We start from the raw sequence: 23,304 nt of genomic DNA, 5'->3' as shown, positions 1-23,304 counted from the left end.
AACTTGAAAAGAAAAACCCTCAGTATTTTAAAAACTTTGCAGTGTCCTGTAAGCTAGTTGAAAATCAGCAGTTTTCTTGAGACTGATTTAAAAAGGCACCCGCTTTGGGGGATGAGGAATTTTTGCAAATGACAAAACAATGAAAGTGTCCTGGGGAAGAGGTGACATGCAGCTGAGCAGTCTGTTGAAGGTACTGTTTGATGGGAAACAGGCTCTGCAGAGCGCTGTCCCACCCGGCACTTTCTCATCAGCTGGGCTGATTTGTTTTCTGCTTCTCAAAAAGCCAAAGACCACAAAGGCCTGGAGAGGTCTGCTTCTCCTCAGCCCAGGGGCAGCTCACAGCCCCCCTCTTAGCAAAGGGCAGAGCCAGGGAGCCCGGTCAGACGGTTTGGGGGCTGCCAATTCCTCCCATTTTCCAGGCGTGAGAGTCTCCCCCGCAGACCTGCTCTGGCACATTGTGTGTCCTGGAGCAGCAGCTGAGCTGCCTGGCGGGAGCAGGCTTGTGGGGGGTGTTTGTGTTTGCCTTAGGCTCCCTACTTGTCCAGGATAAATGCATAGGAATAAATAGCAACCGTTTGAGTTCTCCAGCAGCAGCCCTAACGCTTCAAAGAGCATTGCCAGCAACTGTAGCACTGAAATGAAATTTGCTTTGTGCTCTCCTGGGCTTGTTTTTTCCATTCCCTTGCCCATCTGTAGCAGCGTTGGAGGAGACTCTCCCCTCGTGGTTTTTGTCCTTTCCCTTTGGCATGGGAAAGGGTGCTCAGCCTAGCATGGACCCCAACTGACCTGCATCACCCAGGTTTGGATCATGGGTACTTGGATACTGCTGTTGCAGTATCATCAAAAGGCTCAATTAAGGTTGGAATTTCACCTATCGCGGGGTTATTTTCTTTGTTCAGGGGGTATTTCTTAAAGGTGGTTTTCTTTCACTGAACAGATCTGGCTTCAACTATGTTATTGTAACACTTGTTGGGTTGTTTTTGTTTTTTTTTTTTTTTAATTAATTTCCTTTCGGAGTTGTGTTGTTTGGGTTTGCTTGGGTTGGTTGTTTTTTTCCCTAAGTATCATTTGAAAAGGGAAAAAAATGAAAAAGAAAAACAAAGGAAGAAAAACCCCCAAACTTTTCCCAGTGATATCAGATGAGGTCCTTGGTTTCGGACACATGTTGAGATACAGCAGCACTAATGAGGCTTCCTAGTAACATCTCACACCCGTTCCTCATAAATTAGCAGTTACACTTACTGGGAATCCAGGAAAACCTCTTGTTCCAGGCTGTCCCTGGGAAGGATGAAACAGAGACAGCAGTTTAGAGGAACTGAATTGGATTTTGATAGACCCTATGTCCTCTCTACAGAGCCTCTCATTCAGCCTCTGCCCATTTATTGTGTGACTGTCTGAAGAGTTACCCAAGATTGAATTCCCCTCCAAGGGGAACAGTACCTTGGGAAGGAAGGGAAATCTCTCATCCCCACTTCAACTTGTACATGGCCAAGAAAATGCTGGAGCAGGTCCAGTTTGGACTGCAAGCAGCTTCCTTGAAGTTTCTCCATTAATTAAATGGGTGTCCCTAGCCCATACACTAGGCTTTTTGGAGTATATTCCAGAGGCTGAGCTCATTTTATGGCAATTCTTGCTGCCATAAACTGGAGGCGTTTAATGCAGGGTGCTGCTCTCTGCAAGACAAACCTTACAGGTCACTGGTGACTAAATACAGCTATCCCTCTTCTCCTCCTCCCTCTCACATCCCACTACATTCATTTTCCTCACAAATAATTCTGGAGAAGAGCTGATTTTTTTTCCCCCTCTATTATTTGGGTGGGGTTTATTGGGATTTTTTTTGGTGTTTTTGTTTGCTTTTTCCCCCCCCTGAAAGCTAAGAGAAAAGGCAGAATTAAGTAGTATGATGAGAGGAACACAATCACCAAGCCCTTTTCCCTGCTTCTTCCTGGCCAGCAAGCGTTGGCTACCAGTTTCGGATCAGGTACAGCAAATACTGGCTTGGGATGTACTTGGCAGCTGCTTCATCACCTGCTTAAAAACACTGAAAAACAATCCCAAACTTGTCCTGGCTGTTAATTTTCCATTGTTCTTGACTTTCTAGGAGTTGTGACATCCCAGGTCACAGTTCCTCTAGATCTGTGGGTATCCAGTAAGGACAGAATCATACAATCATAGAATTGTCTCAGTTGGAAAAGACCTCTAAGATCATCAAGTTCAGCCATCAACCTAACACCTCCATGGCCACTCAACCATGTCCCCAAGTGCCACGTCCACATGCTTTTTGAACTTCTCCAGGGACAGTGACTCCACCACCTCCCTGGGCAGTCTGTTCCAATGCCTGGACACTCTCAGAGGAAAGAAATTTTTCCTAATATCCATCCTAAACCTCTCCTGGCACAATTTCAGGCTATTTCCTCTTGTTCCATCACTTAATACTAGGATAGCACTTTACTTAAGGACTTTTTTAATCTCGTTTTCCCCAAAAATAAGTGAACCGAGTCAGGAAGCAATATGAACCAGACTGCAGCAGATCTGGAAGCAGACCCATGTTGATGGAAACATCAGGATGAGGTAAATCCTGTACCATGCTCACCAGGTGGCTGCTGTGGCATCTTGCCTTCTCTGAAAGCTATGCTGGGATGCCAAAAAGCTCCTTATGCTTCATTGTGGAAAAATGCTTTCTTAAGCAGTCTGAGATACCATACAATTGGACATTTTGAGTCCATCAGGAGTTTTCTAGGAAAGAGTTGGGTATAAACAGGAGTCTGCTCCTGAAAGAAATGCACATGGGGTGCATCTCTGCCTTAACTCATGGAATCCCATGTGGTACTGAGGAAAGGGAATGGAAGGAAGCAATGGGGCTCCTGAGCTGCAAAACTGAGGATTACCATAGTGAAGCAGTAATAATCCCCTGGGAGAGAGCTCAGAGCCACACTGGCAGGGAAAACCTTCAAGTTACACCTCCACCAGCCTCCCACTGTTTGGAGACAGACTGGATGAAGGTTTATTCCTTCAGAGGATGGGGACAAATAACCTCTCTGCAGAGTTTAAGGGATGCCCCTACCACAAAATGCCTCATGTTGTACTGAGCAGTTCTGGTTTTGTAGACAGTGCTAGCAGGACCTAATCACATGTGCACTGTTTTCTCAGTTCAGTGAAGCTGAACTTGATCAGCTTTGCTTTGCAAGATACACATAAAACCACCTGGTCCTGTTGGCCAGGCACCAGGCAAGAAGATAGGCTATAAATTAAAGGCTCTGTGAGCCTCTGGTTTCAGAAAAGGCAAGAATCAAGAAGAGCCTAGCCGCAATTCATTAATTTTGGTTCCCTGTTGCATGTCTCCATGGACATGAAGTGCTAAAAACAGAATTAGGGAAGAAAACCTGGAAACAGTGAAGTTTGGCTTCCTCTGTAGACTACAAACTGCTGCCTCTTTCTCCTCGGAGGCCAGCGCAGTGATTTGCATGGTATCAGGCCAAAACAACGGTTCAGCAGCGAGCGATTCCAAGAGACTGTTTTTGTTGGGTGACTGTTTTTCCTTGTCTTCTTTTAAAAAAAATGTTGATCATATGAAGTATGCAAATCCCAGGAGCTGCCAAATCATGGAGACCGTCTGTTTCTGCCACTATCGGCACACTGTCCCTCTTTGGCCAGAAGTTAAGCAGCTCCGAGATTGAGTGAAAACTTTAGCGTCCAAACAAAAATCTGGAAGCTATTTGTCATCCCACGTCTTTCCGAGTGGCCCCCTTGGCCTGGGTTTCCGTGTTTGTCTTCAGTGCTCAGCCATCCTTTTGACCTATCACCAGCTCCCCGGGAAACTGGATCGTCTTCACAGTAGGCTTTGGGGGTGGAAAGTTGTGGAATTGTGCCAGTCCTGGCACCTCGGGGCTTTGACTGGTGTAGACGAAAGCCCTTTTTTAAATATCATTTACCGTCCAGGTTTTCTGCTGCTTTGGAGCTGCAACCTGTTCTTCATTTTCCTGAACAGCAGCAAGGGCAGTGAGGCAAAGCAGCAGCACCAAAGCAGACATGAAAAATTGCCCTGCAAGCCAGGCATGTGTCTCTTGAGAAAACAGTGGCGCTTGTCTCTGTTTGCAGGACCTGCAGTGACAGGGACTGATGGCTTTTCTCTCCAATTACTATAACCACACTATCCAGAAGCCTGAGAGCTACAACTTGTGAGAAACAGCAAAAGTGACAGGGCATTTACCTTCCAAAATCTGCTCTTTGTGGAGCGGGGTGGTCTCGCTGAGAGCTTAGCAAGGAGAGACCTGCCAGCCCTTCCTCCTCACCTGGCCACATGGCCAGAGACCATCTGCTAGGTATAAAACACTTAGGGACATCCATTTGTGTCCTGGGCTTTGGTTCTGTCGCTTCTCAAACACCAGCGTGCTGGGCAGGTGGGCCTGGGAACAGGCAAAGCTGTTTCTGATTAGAAACACTTATCATGGAGCTTTTGGGAAGTTAATTGGAAAGCCAGATGTAGCCAAGTGTTCGCACTGCCTAGGTCTCTCTCACTTGACCTCTGCTGTGAAACAAAAGTTGCCGGCAGCCCATCCTCTCTGCAGGTCAAGGATGGTGCTCTTCACAGGTTAATCAAAATCGGAAGTGCCCACAGGGAGGGAGAGAATTGAGTCTCTGGGTCTTTTTTCATGGAAATCTCCAGTGGAGGCTGTGCAGGGATGGAGTGGAGAGGACAGGCTGCATCTACACAAAAGCAGAGGCTTGATGGCTGAACTACAGCGCAATTATCAGCCAGCATTTAGGGGACATAAATGTTCTACCCCTTCACGTTGGTCTTTTTGTGTGACCTTATCCTTGCAAAAAGCTTTGTCTGGCTGACTTGTTGCACCTTGCAGGGAAGCTTTCGATGGAAGAGGGTGCAAAATCCTTCCTGTTTTCCTTAGCTCCCCAACCAGCTAAGGTCATCCAGTGAACTTGGACAGACTGGAGAGCTGGGCGCAGAGGAACCGAACAAGGTTCAACAAGGGCAAGTGCAGAGTCTTGCATCTGGGGAGGAATAAAGTGCACCAGCACAGATTGGGAGGTGATCTGCTGGAGAACAGCTTCATGGAGGGGGACCTGGGAGTCCTGATACATAAGTTATCCATGGGTCAGCAATGTGCCCTTGTGGCCAAGAAGGCCAATGGGATCCTGGAGTGTTTTAAGAGAAGTGTGTCCAACAGATCCAGGAAGGTTCTCCTCCCCCTCTACTCTGCCCTGGTGAGACCTCATCTTGAGTACTGCATTCAGTTTTGGGCTTCCCAGTTTAGGAGGGACAGGGACCTCCTGGAGAGGGTCCAGCAGAGAGCTATGAGGATGATTAGGGGACTGGAGCACTGCCCTATGAAGAGAGGCTGAGGGACCTGGGGCTTTTTAGTCTATGCAAGAGAAGACTTAGAGAGGATTTAATAAATGATTATAAATATCTGAGGGCTGGCTGTCAGGAGGGAGGGGACAGGCTCTTCTTACTTGCTCCCTGTGATAGGACAAGGAGCAACAGATGTAAGCTGCAGCACAGGAGGTTCCACCTCAGCACAAGGGGGAACTTCTTTACTGTAAGGGTCACAGACCACTGGGACAACCAGAGAGGTTGTGGAGTCTCCTTCTCTGGAGAATTTCAAGAGCCATCTGGATGCATTCCTGTGTGACCTGTGCTAGATTGTATGGTCCTGCTCTGGCAGGGGGATTGGACTCGATCTAGTTGGGTCCCTTCCAACCCCTGACATCCTGTGATCCTGTGAGCTTTCCAGATACTGGTAACTGTGCCATCCAAGAGTTTCCAAGGTTTGGGGTACTTGACAAGGACCTCCAAACAACTCCAACTACCCAGCTTTGTGAGTTCCTCAGTCACCACCTTAGCTCTGATCCTGCTCTTCTGCAAAATCAAGGGGTTTGTCCTCTGCTAACAAAACCAAAGGCTGAGATCAGCCAGGCAAAGGGTGTATTTTCTCCAGAATTGGTAGCTGCCCCATTGCAAGAATGAAAAATGCTTCTTCATTTAAAATTCAGGAATATGGTTTCCTTGCAAGGGAAGGCTTCCTATTTGTCCTGAAGTAGGAGCTGTAATTTCATTATATATAGGATATAATAACAGTACAAACCAAGCCTAGCCCTTCATGGGAACCACATTATACAGGGTTTTTTGCTGTCCCCAGCTAATGCTGTGTCTTACCACTGCTCCTAAGTCTTTCCTCTGTAACTTGCCCACATCCTGCATCAGGCAAAAATAGAGAGAGAAAAGCCACTTACTGGTGGACCTCGGGGCCCGATGATAGACATGCCTGCTTCTCCTGGAGCACCCTGCAGAGAGGCAAAGGAGAGAAAAAGGGATGAGATAAGGAGAGGAAAATAAAAAAACAATTTTCCTCCCATCAAGACTGAGGTTATATGCGGATGCTCAAGGTGTGAGACCTTCAGGGCTTATGGGGCAGCTGCCATTCTGGCCTCTCCCGGCTCTTGCCTCACACTCTGGGAGAAAATATATTTGGAGCTACTCAAACGTGTTGGAAAATGGGAGCTGCACAGCAAGGAAAACTATAAACACATAAAACGCTTTCTGGCAAAACAGAGGTTCTGCCCCATTACAGGTGTGAAAGATGGCCTGAAACTCTTGCTGTTTCCTTCCTGTGAGTGCAGGAGGACTGTGTCCTGCAGAAGAAAGAAAAGAAGGAGGGATGTGTTGGGCTCCAGGGGAAAGGGAGCTGTGGGCAGCTCACTGGCTGCCTCCAGAAATGCCTTGTTCCTGTGCTTTTCAAACTCAGCTGGGACATGGATGCAAACAGCAAACTCCTTGCTGGAAAAGAAAACAGCTGCCTCTCCAGCTCCTAGCCACCCACGATGCATGATGGCCAGGACATGTCCCTGTCTTTGGAAAACACGGTGTGTTCTTGAGAGGCAGTTTCAGAAGTGCCCAGGGCTGAGCAGATTTGGGATGGAGTATGCTATAAACCAAGCAGCTTGTGAGCAAGCAAAGCTCCCTGCAAAACACAGCTGAGGCCTGCCAAGGAACTAGAACTCTCACGGAGGGCTTTGGGGAAGCAAGGGCAATTAAGAGTGATTTTCCCCTTGTTTGTATCTATCTGCTGTCCCTTTATGTTGAAAGCTTTGGCCAGAGAGAAATGCAAGGACACGCAGAGAAAAAAGGAGGATGGATTCAAGTCTTGTTAGATGATTCCAACGAGCAAGCAGTAACCTGAAAGCAAGGAAGGAGAATCTCTGTCCTACATTGACCTTCCTTGCTGTGTTTTCCTCTGTATTTTCTATGAAGAGGATTAAATGGGCCTGGTATAGCAGTGCACAGATGATCATTGATCCCTTTCCTAGTTTCTACACGCTGTTATTTTGTTATTCACACCACAAACACCTTTCTTTTGCTGTTCTCGTGAGTTAGAAGGATTCAAAACTCACTGACACTGAAATGTTAAACACCTTAAAACCTGAGGGCCAGCAGCAGGATGCTTTACAGACCACCACTTTTCTGCAGGTGCAAAACACCAATTAACTGCACAGCAAAGAGTCGAGGTGGTCGTGTCACACAGGCCATCAGTTTTCCTTAAGAGGATGAGGTCCCACTACATCAGAAACAGGAATGTGCCATACTATTTTCTTCCTTGACAGGACTTACACCAGGGACTAATCTGAGAGGTAGAGGAGAGCTGCAGGTTGATTAAGGCAAAACAGGGCTGCTGGTGAGGAAGAAACTTAGTGGTTAAAACCCAGGAAGCCTCGAGGGAAACCCTGTGTGTGCCTGTCAGTTCTTGTGGTCATAAACAACACACACAGTGTCTTTGGAGGCTGAGTAGCCTGGAAGGAATTTTGGAGGTAAACTTGCATTGTTGGAGAAAGAGGACAGCCCAGGGTGGGGAAAGCCCAAAGCTGTCTGCAGATGCTCAGGACTGTGACCAGGGAGCTTGGGCTAGCCCTAGAGGACAGTTTGTGATGCTATGGGCTACAAGGAGCTGACTCACCTTCTCTCCAGGTTGCCCTTTTAGTCCCTGGGTCAGTGGCACCCGTCACAGCCACATGCAAGAGGGTGCAAGGGAGAGAGAGGGAGAGAGAGAGTGAGAGAGAAAGAGACAAACACAGGCATCAGCGGCAAGGGCACACTTCCCCAACCCAAAACCTTTGCTATGGGGCTGGGATGAATTGGGCAGCCTCAGGCTCCTGCCCCAGCCCCCTTCCTCACACTGGGATGCCTGAGCAAAAAGCAGCTCCAAAGCACAATGCTCAGTCCCTATGTTTAGGGTACAGTTATTTGGAAAAGGCAGCTGCCAGTGGCAGGTAGGGGTACATGTTAGCAAGGCCACAGTTAGCAAGCCCAGTTGGCACACGAGGTGGCAGCAGGAGGCACCCAACCAAGGGGATGCTGAACCAGAGGAGAAGCTCAGCAGTATGATGGAGGTGATTGAAACAACCCCCTGACATGTATATGGTTTGCAGGGGTAGCCCACCCTGCTGCACAAGGAGAGCCCCTCAGGTGTGGGGCTCAGGAAGGGTGGCTTTGCTCATGCTGACACCCACCAAGGATCATCCTGAAAGCCTCCCTCTCCCCGCAAAATCTTGAGGGATGGAAGAGAACAGGGAAGACGCAACACATACAAGAGGTTTTGACTTACCGGCCGCCCAGGGATTCCCATGGCACCTTTGTCTCCCTGGCAATGAAGGCAAAATCAGAGGCAATTGGAAACTGGCCAAAAGCAAGGTTATAAAACAGCAGAAATGAGTTATGCCCCACACACAGCTTTGTGCTGTGGTGCAAGAGCCCAGGGGTTTTGAGAGAGGGAGAGAGCAAGTTAGAAAGAGAGGAAAGTGTGCCTGTGTGCCCAAAGCTGCCTTAAGAACATGTGAAAGCCACAGGTTCACGAGACAACCCAGCATGTCTCACAACAGCAATTACACGTGGTGACTCAGGCAGTCAAAAGAAGGGCAGGAGTTTTCAACTTAAAGTATAATCCCAATTTACAACACTTCATGAACTCCAGATCCTGGGAACTGACTTCTTGCAGTAGCCAACTGTCACTTTTTTTTTTTTTTACTCTTTCTTTACCAAAGTCATCTGGGTGTTAGCCATTTATTTATAGAGTTATCACTTTAAAACAGGATTGTCTTAGAGTTGAAAATGCAGTCCTGTCCAGAAGCAAGAGAAAAATGTGGGAAAACAAGCTCACACAGGAAAAAGCATGTCTGGAAGAAGACATACGAGCAGCTGTGTTCAGTGTCCTCTACCCCTTTGAGATACTTCCCAGTGCATTGTCAGGGTGTGAACGATGCTAACAGCGGCTTGGGGAATGACTTTGGGTCAGGCAACACTGAACAGAGCCTTGTAAACACTTGAACACAAGACTGGTGGCCATTTTCTTCAGCCACTTACCTACAAGGCAGTTGTCTGCTTCTTACAGTTCAATTTAACTATGCAATTAAAAAACAAAACACCACCCCCCCCAACAACAACCACCCAACCCAACCCCCCAAAAAAACAAAACAAAATCAACCTTCTCTGCATTCCTTATCACCAAAACTGAAGGCTGTGTAGATTTGGAAGACAACGGCTAACTGCTAAAGGATCTGGATGATTATGGCTTCAGTGGTCATGTAGCTTTTGCTCTGTGTTTTGCAAAATGATGTGATAATAATCTCTCAGTTCTGTTTCCAGCAATGTTTGGGGTTTCCTTAAGTAAAGCTGAATGTCCCCACCCATGGCTGCCTGCGCCTGTAGATCTAAACCTGGTTTTCTGGTTTCTGCAGCTGGAGACACCAGCCCCGTTGCTGCCACCTCCTTATGCCTTTCTCCGTGCTCAGTCCCAGCATGTGTGAATGTTGTCAGGGGAAAGCACTTAACTGTGTTTGGGTTTGCCAAGTGTACACAGTGGTTCCCTGGCTGTGCACCCCAAATTCAGCCATTATTGCCTGGAGTCAAACCATTACCTGGTGAGAGCTTATCCACTTCTCCTCTGTGGAGTTGGAAGGGCTCTTTGATGTTGGGGGCATTCCCTTCCATGCAGCACAAGTTTGCTGAATTGAAAAGCACTATATGCTTCGAAAAGCACCCCTTGCAGATAGATGAAACACTAAACAGCTGCTTGATTTTAGATGTTGTAGACAATCTATGGTGGGAAACTGCTTTCTTCTAGGGTTTTAGGTGGGTTCTCAGTCCCACTAATATTTGACTGTCTCTGTCAAAACTCCCAGTGTCAGCATCTTGCCCTGGGATTACTTTGTGGCTGCTGGAGAATATAACGCTGAGTTTTCCTTTGCTTTTACTCCCTTAAATGTTGCTTTCCTCAGTCTGATCTCCCTCATGGTTTGAGGTAAAAGCTGATTTTGTTTCTCCTGGCTCTGCTGTGGCTGGTGCCCAAGCAGGAAGAGCCGAAGGTCAGGGCTGAGCTCTGTCAGGTCTCCAGTGAGTACCTGATGTCGGAGTGGTACATGACGGCACGGCATCTGGTATGTGACTGCACAGCCTTACAGCCCTCCAAGCAGTCATAGCCAAGGGGGAGCTCCCTGCAGGACAGCAAATACATGCCAGATGTTTGTAAGGAAAGGTTGGCTATAACAGGGAGCCAGGAAAGAGCACTCACGGGTGGATGATACTATGTAAGTTGGTTGCAAAGTCATGTAAAACTCCCTGCAGTCCCCACATCAGAGCCAGAGGACCGTGAAAGGCAACAAGCAGCCTCTGTCCTTAGTCGAAGGGAGAGCCAGCCGCACAGTTTACATTTCGTTCACTAGGAAACTGCCTGTACGGCTGTTGTAGCCTTCAGATGAGCAGCAGCCGGGGAAGCAGGGAGCCATCGCCAGGAAAGCATACAGCTGTAACCCCAGAACACACAATCCTTCCTCACTTGTGACAGGTACTGTTGTTATGGACTTTGGTACTCATCCCAGAGTGATGTAGGCCCTTTAAATCACAGACACATAGAACCAGTCAGGGTTGGAAGGGACCACAAGGATCATCTAGTTCCAACTGCCCTGCCATGGGCAGGGACACCTCACACTAGACTCTAAATCCTGCTGCAATTAGCAAGAATACTGCACACTGCTCCTCTTCAACCAGACTCCTAAGCTGACAAAAGCATTTTCAAAAGTAGTGTGTTTCCCCCACACGAAAGGGTTCACCAGGATTATGTTACTCTTCAGTTTGGTCCTACAAAGCTCCTGTGGTCCCTACTCTATTACAAGCCATGTCCTATTTGCAATATGCTATTCCACATCAGGTTTGCTATGACAGATAACTAGCTTCTCCCAGCTTACAAACCCTGGAGGCCTGCTGATGAAAGTAGTGCCAGACAGAGAGCATGAGGGAACAAAAGAGAAATAAAGAAGTATTTACCGGGATCCCTGGTCTTCCTGTAAGGCCCTGAAACAAAGTAACACAGAAATGGTGCAAGTTAGCTTCAGACTCTCAGTTAGTTAGCTTCATTAAGAGACAAGATCACATGTAAGTGTTTAGCAAAGAGTGATTAAAAACCTCTCCACAGCTCCTTGACCATCAGCTCTGACTGCTTCAGTTTCCTAATCTCCTGTTTGTGAAGTTTCCTCTCCTTTCGGCATGGCTCTACCCACAGCTCTCTGCACGAGCTCTGAAGGTATCGGCAAGTCCATAGAGAATGAGCTAATTACAGGGCTCTGAGTTTCTTCCTTCATTTCCATCTGCTAAATATTATTTTTTCATGTATGGAATTGCTGCAGTTGCCACAGAAATGTTGCATGTTCAGAAAGGGGAGAAAAAACGTCCGTGAGAGGATCCTTTCCTTCGGATGTGGTCCAGACGGCGAAAGAGTCCGGGAACCTCAGGACTATTGCATGATTTCATCATTTCCTTCCTTCCTTTGCCCCTTCTAGTCCCAATCTCACCAAATTTCTTGCATGACTGCGGGTTGCCCTTGCCTTCACCAAAGCCTTGATTGACTTAAAAAATGATGTTGGGAGCATCTGTTGGGCAAGAAGGGAGCACAAAGGCTCCTTTTGCTGATGGGGTATTGCTCATGCATCTCCTTGGGTTTTCTCCTGGTCAATCTAGAGTACGAGGAGAACTCACTGTGTTTATAATGCATCCTTCTGCCCGTCCCCACGCTCAAGACAACCCCAACATCAGGGGCCCAGCCCTGCTGCCCAGCACATTGCTATGTGCAAGCTGGGAAAGAGGGGCTTGGACTAGATGATCTCCAGAGGTCTCTTCCAACCCCTATCCATTCTGTGATTCTATGAGAGGTGCAGGCTTGTCAGCGTTTGGGGGTCCAGAAAGATGTGTATGACAACCAGTCAAGCAGGAGCCCAGGTCTGTTGATCATAAACTTGAGCTTCCATGAGGTTTTAATCATGAGAAATACGAGGGGGGAATATTTCCTGTGGTGACACGGAGGACTGAAGTTTTGCTCATGGTGACTGAGCCGGTCTCACTCACCAGCTGATCAGAAACCCCAGAGGTCCTGAGTGAGAGGAGGGTGGTGTTAGCCCAAGACAAACTCCACTTTGGCTAACAGCTCTTGGTCTGCTCAACTTCCTCTTCTTATTTCCATTGGCTGTAGCATTCCTCAAGGCCTTTCCTGAAAGTCTGTGTGCAGAGACAGGTTCAGGGGTCGCAATAAGCCGGGATACGGTAGCGTGTACCGTCAGCACTTCTCTGGTGGTCCCATGCATTTCTGCCAGGCTTCAATCTTTCATTACCATATTAAGTTTCTAACCCTTACTGCTGCAGAGAAAAGCACAGAGTGTGCGTCTTCCTCATCCTGCAAAGGCACAGTCTGCTCTCTGGGAGCCCTCTGTCTTGATCTATTCACACCTCCCTGTTTTCTCATGGCAATAACAGAAATGCCAACACTACCACCAGTTTTATGCCCACCCCATCCCTTTAGCACCCACTTAAGCCTGCCCAGCACTCCATTTGCAACCCCTTCCAGAGCAGGGTTTTCCTCCCAATAACCGAAAGCTAACACTGAAATTCATCTACTTCAGCAGCCAGCCCTGAAAGCTCCTGGGATAAGCTATCGCTGAAGGTTTGTGTGGATCAGGGCTTCCAGCTGGAAAACGCTTTCAGACCTTTTGGCCTGGAAGGTGCAACTTTTTTGGAAGATTGCTGTTATTAAATCGGGCTGCACTCGTATATCTGTGGGAGTTCAGCCTATAGCATTTCAACTTGATGAAAGGGGAAAAATAGGTCGTGCAGCCACTACTTCTCCTCAGAACGTCATCTGCAAACCGTTTAAGACATTTTTGCGTGAACAGACAAAAGATGACTACCGTATGTTCCACTTCTCGTGTTCCTTTGCAGAAACCCAGCATAGGGACTCCATTGTACATGAATATAAACCATTTCCTTTGGAAGGAGCCTGCTAGAGACAATATAGAGTTTCTCTGTAACCCTGAGAGATGTCGATACGTGGCCTCGTTCCTCACATTGCTGTTCACTGTGGGTCTCTTAATAGCTGTAAGAAAACTACTGCAATAACCTCACTATTTTCCTGAAGCTGAAATCGTCTGTGCTGAGGTTTTGCATTAGGTAACATTTGAAAAGCAAGCTGTCAACGCAACTTTTCCTCTGAAATTGATAGCTGTGCAGCTCTGCTTGAAGGCCTAACAGTTCAGCGAGCCTGGGTGAGTAGCAGGGACTGAGTTCCTACAGCTCAGCTCCCGCCATGTGTTCGTGATCTGTCTTTCCCTTTTTTGCAAACACGTCTCGTTCAGCATGTGGCATCCAATGCATGTGAAGCACATGCAGCTGATTTCCCTGGGGTGTGTGGGCCCAACCGGCAATACACAGATATCTGTGCCCCTCTGTTTGCCAACTCCCCATCCCTGCGCTCCCACTCTCACACCCTTGGAAGTCGTGAAGCAGCTAGGAGCAATCCCACCCCAATATGGGTCCTGAGCACCCACAGTACTTGCTGTTTGTGAGATTCCAGAGTGCCATGACCGCAAAGGTGGCCACCACACCAGACACCACAGACAGGAGACTTTGCTAGGTCATGCCCTGTAAACTCTGTGTCAACATCTTCTAAAACCACAGAGGTTTGGTACTTACAGGTGGACCTGAAAGAGAGAAGAAAAACAAACAGTAATTAATTATTTTAATGAAAAAAATCCTAGCAAGAAGGGCTAAACAACCACATTGCACTATCTCTTGGGGTTGACCGTAATGCTGCTTCCATCTGCGTATGCACTTCCACCAAGCCCCTGCTCATTAAGGTATCCCCACAATTAGCAGCACTGCTTACTGTCACCATGAGTGCAGAGCAGCCTGTGAAAGCCCTGTGTTGGGAAGGCAGACTGCCCGTAAGGCAGACTCTTGACACTGTCATACTCGTTTCCAGTCCTTTGGCACACAGGAGTCCCCTCCATGACCATGACAGTGCTGAGCACAAGGGAAACGTTACTTGTGATTCTCCCTCACATTTTGCCCACCCCTTGGGGATGAGAAAGTTGAATATGGGGAGGCAAGAACTCATTTTTTTTGCTAAAATGCCTACAATTTTCTACCAAGACTGGTGTCCTTGTAAAGCCATGAAGAGGTTCATGAGGAAACTGCAGCAACTAAATACCTTTCTCTTTGGTACTAGCTCTTTTTCCCCTTTCCTTTTACCTCTGTTCCCATAGGAGCCAATCTTTCCTCTTGGAAGAAATTCCCTCAAATCCTCTGGGTTGTCTTTTATTTTGGAAAGCTTTTTGGAGCCTGCCAATGGGGATCACTGCCTCTCCCTTGTACAGAGCCATTGTACAGTATATATCAGGGCTTAAACAGCATATTTCTTTCATCAGTTCCCAGAAAATTCCTCACAATCCTGACAGATACTGTGTGTGTGTAGAAAGAAACCCCTGCACTCACTATTTTGTGGTTTCCTCTCTGTGGGAGAAGCAAAGACACACCATACAACTGTCAGGGGCTTCTACATTTTCCATACTTTATAGAACTTCCCCTTTTTTTTTCTTTCCTTTTTTTCTTCTTCACTTAAAGTGCCAAGAAGTAAGGCTAAGCAGTATAACAGGCGAGCTGACAGATAACAGGCAGCCACCTCTCCTCTGCACGGGAGGCGGATGTCATGGTGAGCACCTGCAGAATACGTCGTCATGCTGAAAATGCCCCCTGGCCCAAAGTCCATGAAAGAAACTGGAGACTTTGGATGAACAAACATTTTCCACACTGGAAATCTCTCACTTAGCCTGACTCCTTCATACCGGGGACTACAGCAAATGGTTTGGCTATCAAGCTTTGGTGACCTCAGATTGCACTGCTGAATGCCAGCCTGAGTTTTTTTGCTCGGTTTTCATCATGGTTGATCAAAAGAGATTACCTCTAAAGGGTATTTTTTGTTAAAATACAAAATAACAGAGTCTAGCACCTTCACAGTGACCCACAGAGCTAAGGTCAACATTCATAGCCCGAACGTGCACCAACTCAAAACAACTTCACCCATATTTATGACAGAAGCTCAGTGGAGACCCAGCTTTGGTTGGTCTGGCAAGCACCCAGCTCAGTGGGGACCCAGATTTGGTCAGTCTGGCAATTGCCCATCATCACTGTTGTTGCTGAGGTCGCTATCCTACCTGGTATGCCAAATCTAAACAACAAAAGGATTTCTGATCAGAAAGTTCAATTTGGAGGCCAAGGTCAGACTCAGATCCAGGAATCCTAATTTTTGCCAGACTGGGAGGGAAAAAAACAAAAAACCAAACAAACAAAAAAAAAAAAAAAAAAACAAACACCAAACCCAAAACAAAACAGAGTTTTCTGAGTCTGGCTTGGATGACAATAAAGTTCTGTGAGTGAACTGTTTTGGAGAGATTCTCTTTCAGAGTGAGCACTCTGTCACAAGGTCAATGATTATAGCCTGCCAATACACAGACTTTATTTCCATTAGCAACACTCTAGACCCTTAATAACCCACCCACCCGTCTGCGTGGGTTTGGGGCACTCATGGACTGCATGAATCAAACCACTTAAGTTATCGTTGAAAGAAAAACTTAAAGGCAAGCAAACTCTGAGCCATCCCTGCCCTCCTGGGCCAAACATGACCAGACAGCAGCACAGTCTGTAACGGAACTGCGATACTGCTGAGAGAAAACATAAGCTTTTGTTTGCTCCAGAAGCTATGTCCTCAGAGCAGAGTAAATCAGCGATGCCAGCAGCTCTGGGCCCATCAGGCCATGCACCCCACACAGATCAAAGGTAGGAGGCATAGTGGAGATCCATCTTTGTTATATGCCCTCTATAAAATTAATGGTTGGATGAAGAGGGAGCTGCACTGTGTTGTGTAAACACACATCAGGGAGCTGCAAAGACACAGTCCTGGCTGCAATAAGTCAATTGGTAGAGGCCATCCAGGGACTGGGCTTCAAGTGCTGGGACCATTCATATGACCCAGGAGAAAGTAAAGCTCTCACATATAGTCACTTTGTAACACTGCATCATCTTGCACAGTCCAGAGGAGGGAATATGTCCCAAGGACAGTGAGGGGAGAGAAGGCGCTGCTGGATAAGCTGCTGCAAAGCAGCAGGGATTTTACCAAGTGTAATAATGCTTCAGTAAAGTGGATTTGTCGTGTTCCGTCACAGTGATTAGCCAGAAGGCAAAGCAGAGCTTCTAAAGAGGCTCAGTCTGCAGTATAACAAGGAGTAATTTAACGCACATTAGAGGAAGGAGCAGGCAAAGCAGAAAGGGGATCCTCAAACATTCACTCTCAACCGCTCAAACCACCAGCAGCTGGGCTGATCCAGCCTCTCCTTGGCAGCACTGAACATGCTGCGTGCAGTGCACCAGGCTTGCTCCTGGCCAGGGGTCTGGCACAGCTGCACTACCCTGGAAAGGGATGCTGGCAACCTTATAAGCCAAGAGAGCAAATCTCTTAAGTTGACCACGCTGCACAGGACCCTCTGTGAAAGCAGTCTGGACTGCAACTGTCACTACAACACCAGTGGATGTTGTCCCTATGCAAGCTCAACATCCATAAGCACAAACCACATCTATGGGGGTTCCTCCTCACCCATGTTTACAGCTAGCACTTTTGGGGTGAGACAGAGGTTGCATTGCTTAGGATATGAGCTAGATCACCTTTCCATAAACAGCCAGCAGAAAAAGGACAGCAAGTCAACAGAGCAGGGATCAAAGCTACCATGAACATTTCAAAGCCCATTTCACAGCTAAGCCCAGACAGACAGACCGACCGACCCAGAGCTCCCAGATCACCAGATTCCTCAGCCTTACACAGAACAGGGAGCCCACGTTTGTAATTAGCACCTTTGGATCCTACGTGTTTGGAACCTGATCTTGCCAGGACCGGAGAGATGCTGGCGCTGGCATGCTGGCTGCAGCACGGCTGTCCGCCCACAATGGGCAGCTCAGGAAGCATCTCTCCGTGCCGGCCTCTCGCTGAAAGGCACTGGAGGGCTGCAAGCGACTGCGAGCGCTGTTTATCCAGCTGTGGGCCTCATCGAGCAGCGGGGGACAGAGGAGAGGACAGAGCAAACGTGTTGGGAGTGCACGAGTGGGAGGAAGCAGTGGCCTCCTGCAAAGAGGAGACCTCCAGAGCACCTTTGAAAATGAGCATTGAGAAAACAAAGAATTCTTGAGGGGGTACTCAGGGTCCCTCCAAACATATGGCCTCTGGAAATGAGCACCATCTGCATTGTCCCTTCTCAGCTGTTCTGACTTTTATGCTGATAGAAACTTTCCCTAAAGAAGCTTTGCCTTTCCTGTAGCCCAAGTGAGCAGCCATGATCTGCAGACCTTAGAGAGGGGGCATATCTGTCATGAGAACAGCAGGGCCAAAACACAAAGTGCTCTGCTCACTTGTCATTCCTTGTGCCCCATTCAACCAGCGACTGTAAACCAGAACTGCAATGACCCCTTCTCCATCGCCCACACAGAGAGATAAAAAGCCACTCTCCATGCTGTAGCTTCTTTGGGCTCGGAAGAGGGAAGGCTTAGTTTTGTAAGTGGGTCACATTTATCCTAATCTGGAAAGTCCCATGTCCCAGAATATCACCTCTTAAAAAGCTGGACAGTGTTAGAGAGGGGTACTGTGGTGAGAGACCTTCTGCTGATAGCAGAGATATCCTCCGGCTTCAGAGACAGAAATGCTCTCTGGGCTGATAGGATCATTGAAACGATCCCATCCATTTAGGAGAATTTCCTGACATCTGGAAAAGTGTCCATTCTTAAAAGGCTCTCAAATGCTGTTGCTTAATTATTTTTTTCCTCTGTTTTCTTAGATTCTGGCAGTCCAGTGTCCGCAATGTGGGTGTCTTCCAGTCTGCTCCACATGCTCGCATATTGAGAGAATTTTTTCCCCTGCTCTATAGCATATACAAGATGAAGAGGAGAGAGATGGAACATAAAGATGTTATTGTTGCTTCCTTCAGTCATCCTCACTACATACTCCAGCAGAAGGAGAGATGTAAACATGTAATCCATCCCTCTGAGGAAATCCAGCCATTTCACAGACCCAGGAGGCAGCCTTAGTGAGTTAGAGAGATACAGTTACTTCCTGACATTCAGGACTATGTTAATTGATTACAAGATAGCTGTGGCCAGGCAATTAGTTATGAAATGCTGATTAAAATGTCAGGATCCTGAGCATGACCTTACCCAGGGTGGCCCCATGGGCATTCAGTGCAGCATGACCGTGTTTATAGCAAGCAGACCCCAGTTGGGTGCATGGAGCCCAGATGGTGGGTTTGGCCATTCTTTAAAGGCTGGACATGCTGCAGTTTTCACACACCAGATCCAAAGTACTCAGAGTCTTTTAGAGACGACTTCCCTACTGCCATCATGGAAAAATGAGATGAGGTGAAGGGAACATTAACTCAGAGAGCTGCAAATGAAAAGGCAAAAATACCAAATACCTTGCCATAATTCAATACTAGTAATGATAGAGGAAATTATAGACAAGAGAAACCTTCATAATAATAATAAATTAATTCAATTAAACTATAATTACCATTCAGAAATTTTGCTTCAGATGTTGTCAGCAATAGGAGACAATCTGAGTGTATAGCTCCCTACAGAGAGCACAAGCCCCTTGCAAAGGCCCCCCCATCCCCAGAACATCCACCTCCCAGCTACAGCCTTGCAGAGCAGCAAAAGGTTCTTCAAAGGATGGCAAAAATGTTGGACAGCAAAAAGGCTATCAGGATTTCACTGCTAAAAAATGTCACCAACGCTGAGCTGAGGCACCAGGTTATGCCAGTCACTCAAGCTCGCCTCCGAAATCAAACCCATGACATCACTGAGAGTCGGCACTTAATATCAGCAGCTGTTGAGGATAAAAATCACTGCTCAGGCACTCTGAGCATCCCAGTGCACCACCATCACCAGACCCTGCCAAGGAGAAGGTCTCAAGCACAGAACCAAGATGAAAAGTCCATGGGAAGCCATGCCCAAAAGCAAACAACGAGGTGATGCCTAACAGAAACCTGACCATGATCAAGCAGCAGTCTCAAAAATAAAATAGAGTGTCTGATAGTAAGGTAAAGCCACAGAATCTAACTGCATCTCCAAACATCTGATTGCTTTAAGAAACATCTAGAAGGACAACAGAAGCCAGTTGGCTTCCAGAGACAGAAGAACCCAAGGAGGAAAATCTGTGCTGTTGGCATAACAGCAGTGAGCCATTTAGGCAGATTGAAGTGCTCAAGGACAAGGGTTCAAGAAAAGCCAAACAAATATTCTGACAAACATTTGGGAGAGTCACTTAGGAAAACAACAGGGCAGGAAAGGACCAAGCACAGATGGCTCACACAGTGCTGGCTGCACCCAGGATGAATGTGGCACCTCCAGCATTGCCACAGGAGAAGCAGTGGGATGGCTGACACAGGGCAGAACAACGCTCATCCCAGGCAGGCATCCATGGGTCAGCAAGCTTTTTCCAAGCAGCAAACAATCACATTTGTCCCAGCCATGCTGAAGCACTTAGCACCACAGAAAGCAGAGAAAACAGGGCTGGGAAAGGCACTTGAGGTCAGCTTGCCTGGTGGGTTTTTGCCCTTTAGATCTAGAGGCCCCCTCAGGGTTTTCCAGTAGCAGTGCAGACCCCTGGATGGTAAATTGAAACCAGGTGGAGGCAAGCTCACTCTGCTCCACCACCTTCTGCCAAAGAGCCAGCGTGCCCTCGGGCTCGTGCAAACCGCCAGCCGAAAAACACTGCTCTTGACTATCCCCCTTCTCTTCCCCTTCTGCCTCCCCTGAGCAAACCAAACAGAGATTAAAGAATTCCTGGGGAATGAGAGGGATGTGCAATCAAGGAGGGAACATCTTCAAAGCAACCAAAAGAAAAAAAAAGTCTACCTAGCCCATTTGGGCAAATATTTCTCTAACCTGTTGCTGTCCTCAGGATGGAGACATCACACTCTTTTCCTAGCAATCCAGTCCAGGCGATACCCATACCCCGACTCATAAGACCATATTTATTATCTTTCTTAGAGACTACTCAAAATTTCCATTGTTGTTATTTAAGTCAGCCAATGACCTCTGGTGCACACCAAACTTGAAGAACAGCTTTTCTCATCTCTCTCTCCTTTTTGCGGTTACCTTCTATGTGTTTGAAGTCTGCTGTCCTGTTCCCTACAGTCTTCTCTCGTCTTCAGACTAAACAAAACCTACTTCTTGCAGCCTTTCTGCAGAGGCCATGTTTTCAGGACCTCTGGTTGTTCTCACTGCTTACCCTCCACAGCCCACTTGCCTCTTTAAGTGTAGCTCTCAAATAGCAACCTGCTCTCCAGCTCGCTGCATGAGTCAATGGCAGACAGCTTGGTGAAGGCAGAAGACATGGTGTCTCTAACTTCTTCACAGGGCCTTAATCACAGAGGGAAACTGAGTTCCTCCCTGTCACCACCTCTGCCTTGCCCTTATCTTCTGAAATGTTGCTGTGGCTCAGACTCCTTGCAGCATTTCTCTAAGAAGCTGCTCTCTGCAGGCAGCTATACACCAGTCCTTGCTGGCTGGTGTGACTGGTTCTCATGCTCCAGTGAGAACCTCCTCCTCACTCATAATGAACTTTTTCAGCTTTTTCTTTGTAGTACCATCTCACTCTAGCCTGTGAGATTTTCATCTTACACACCCATTCATTTCAAATCCCTCCAGCTTGACTTTTCTTTTTGTCTTGAATTTCAGCTTGCTGAGGAATTTACATTTTCTTTTTCCCAGTTGATCCCTTCCTGTAACACCTTTGCACTGGGATGGCTTTGGCTCATGGCTTTAACAATTTCCCTGCCAGACTGCTGAGTCTCCTCAACTTCCTCCCCAGATCTTAATCTCCAGGGGCACTGCCCCATTAACTCTCCAGCTCCTTCTCTGTTTTTAAAGTCCACTTCAAACACCTCACTACTCTCAGTCTGAGGACACAGGTGTCATTGGAACAAGCTACCACTGCAATAGAACCCTACTCTTGGCATAGTAGATGTTCAATAGTCTCTCTGCAGTTCCCACCTTACATCCTATTCCATGCCAGGAATTCAAAAGGTCCTGTGTGAAAACTCTGGAGATCTGAACCAGTTTGAAAACTGCAGCTGGTTATTCAGGAGAAGCCTGACATTCCTCCATCAAGGAGCTGACCACTTCTTCAGCACTAGGTCAAGCCCTGCGCAAGTCCTAATTCCTCAGATACAGAATGAGAAAAGAACCACAGGGTAACTAACAACTGGCTGAAGTAAATCATGACTTGGTAAAGCAAAAGACAAACTCTATGGCACTTCTACTTCCTGCTGAAAATTCCAGTCTCTCTGATAATGTGGTTGTCTGGAAAAAGTTTAAAGTCAGAACTTACTATAGCTAATAATTACTTAAATTCTCTGATCACACATTTGAAATGTTACCTTTAACTCATTAAACTGCAGAGATTAATTTTCTTCCTATCTTATTTTTGCAATTAGCAGCTAATTTCAATATCTAGTGCACTATTACTTTTCTCTCCCTCTTAGTTCTTGTTATTCTTCCCTCTTTTCCATCTGCTAACTCTCTTCTACTTCCTTCCTCCTTCCAAAATACTTTGCAACTTTTATAACGGCAAATTCTGTCACCTACCCAGAGAGAAACAAAAGATCATTGTGTTCAATTTATCTTTTAATAGACTCCTTCCTCAAATACCTCATGGACTGCCAGTACTGTCTTCCAGACCCTGTCTCACCCCTTTTGAGTTATGAAAATGTCTGGGAGGGTCTTTCCTTTAGCCAAGACATTTTTCCACCCAAGATGATTGATAGCTCCCAGTTACCACTAATTACCCTATCAGCAGTTGGACATAAGCCTAGCCAAAGCACTCTTCCTCCAGAGGCCAGCAATGCATCCTTGTGGCTCGTTATCCTCTTCGAGGGTGGAACAAGCTGCCTAATTAGGGACACCATAAATTCTTCCTTCAGGCTCCTTCCTGATGCGCTGCCTTGTTTCCAAACAGAGCACGAGGAGGAGAGCAGGACTGATGCTAAGTCCTTTTAAAAGGAAAAATGTGACAGTGTTTGGGATCCCAGGAGGGTTTGCTCAGCATGTTTTATTGCACAGGAAGAGGAGAGCATTCATTCATCCCTCCAAATCTCACTGATGCTTTCTTAGCACGTCTCAAATGTGGAGAGGTTTACTCAGATTGGCCAGCCCTGTGCAGGGCTCTGCCGTGTAGGAGCCAGGCTGTGGCAGCAAGCACATATGGAGACAACCCGCCTTGGCTAGCAGGGATAAAAGGATTCATGGCTTTCCTTACCTAGGATGAACTGAGCATGCAGATCCCTGCTCTGTCGCCTCCAGTGCCCAAACCAGATGTTTTGCACAGCACATGCTAGAGAGAGAGCCATCAGACTGCAAAGGCATTAAAAAAAAAAAAAAAAAAAGCCAACCAACTGCTGCCTCCCTGTTGAGCCTGGTCTGGAAAGCACCTGTATTCTCTCATCTTCTCACTGTGCAAATTTCACTCCCTGAATAAGTTTGCTAAACTCTGTCAGGACTTCTGTCTTGTTCGAGACTGAAAGAGTTCTCTTATCTAGCTCATTATTTTTTAAGGTAGTAAGATATCTGATGATAATATGAAGAAAAGGCAATGAAAACAGAAAAGAGATCTTTTCCCCCGCACCCTGAGCAGAGAAAAAAATAAACTGGGGGAAAACCGACCAAGTTAGGAACTAGTTACTCTTGAAGCTCTTCCTCACAGCCAAAAGGAAAGACCCTAAGGGCACAAGTGAGAAAGGACATTATGTTTAGGGAGAAACTTCTCCAAAGTATGTGAGATGGGTGGTACACGTGCACTACAGGAATACACACCTGGCAAAAAATTGAGCCATCTAAGTCCTACTAAAACAGCAAGCCATCACTATTACAGAAAAATA

General features: G+C 47.0%; 1 protein-coding gene across 1 annotated transcript in view; it reads right to left on the bottom strand.

The window, feature by feature from the left end:
* COL13A1 (collagen type XIII alpha 1 chain) overlaps positions 1 to 23,304 on the bottom strand; it is a 98,822-nt gene that overhangs the window by 56,590 nt on the left and 18,928 nt on the right. Inside the window, exons 3-7 of the mRNA XM_054382406.1 lie at positions 14,024 to 14,031; positions 8,619 to 8,654; positions 7,971 to 7,997; positions 6,253 to 6,303; positions 1,243 to 1,278 (exon numbers count right to left, since the gene is read on the bottom strand). Of these exons, the coding sequence (XP_054238381.1) occupies positions 1,243 to 1,278; positions 6,253 to 6,303; positions 7,971 to 7,997; positions 8,619 to 8,654; positions 14,024 to 14,031 (158 nt within the window). The remainder of the gene's footprint in view (positions 1 to 1,242; positions 1,279 to 6,252; positions 6,304 to 7,970; positions 7,998 to 8,618; positions 8,655 to 14,023; positions 14,032 to 23,304) is intronic.

The sequence above is a fragment of the Indicator indicator genome, chromosome 7, assembly GCF_027791375.1.
Source record: "Indicator indicator isolate 239-I01 chromosome 7, UM_Iind_1.1, whole genome shotgun sequence".
Classification (NCBI taxonomy): domain Eukaryota; kingdom Metazoa; phylum Chordata; class Aves; order Piciformes; family Indicatoridae; genus Indicator; species Indicator indicator.
Note: the sequence above shows the minus strand (reverse complement) of the source record. Positions and strands in the feature narration are given on the sequence as shown.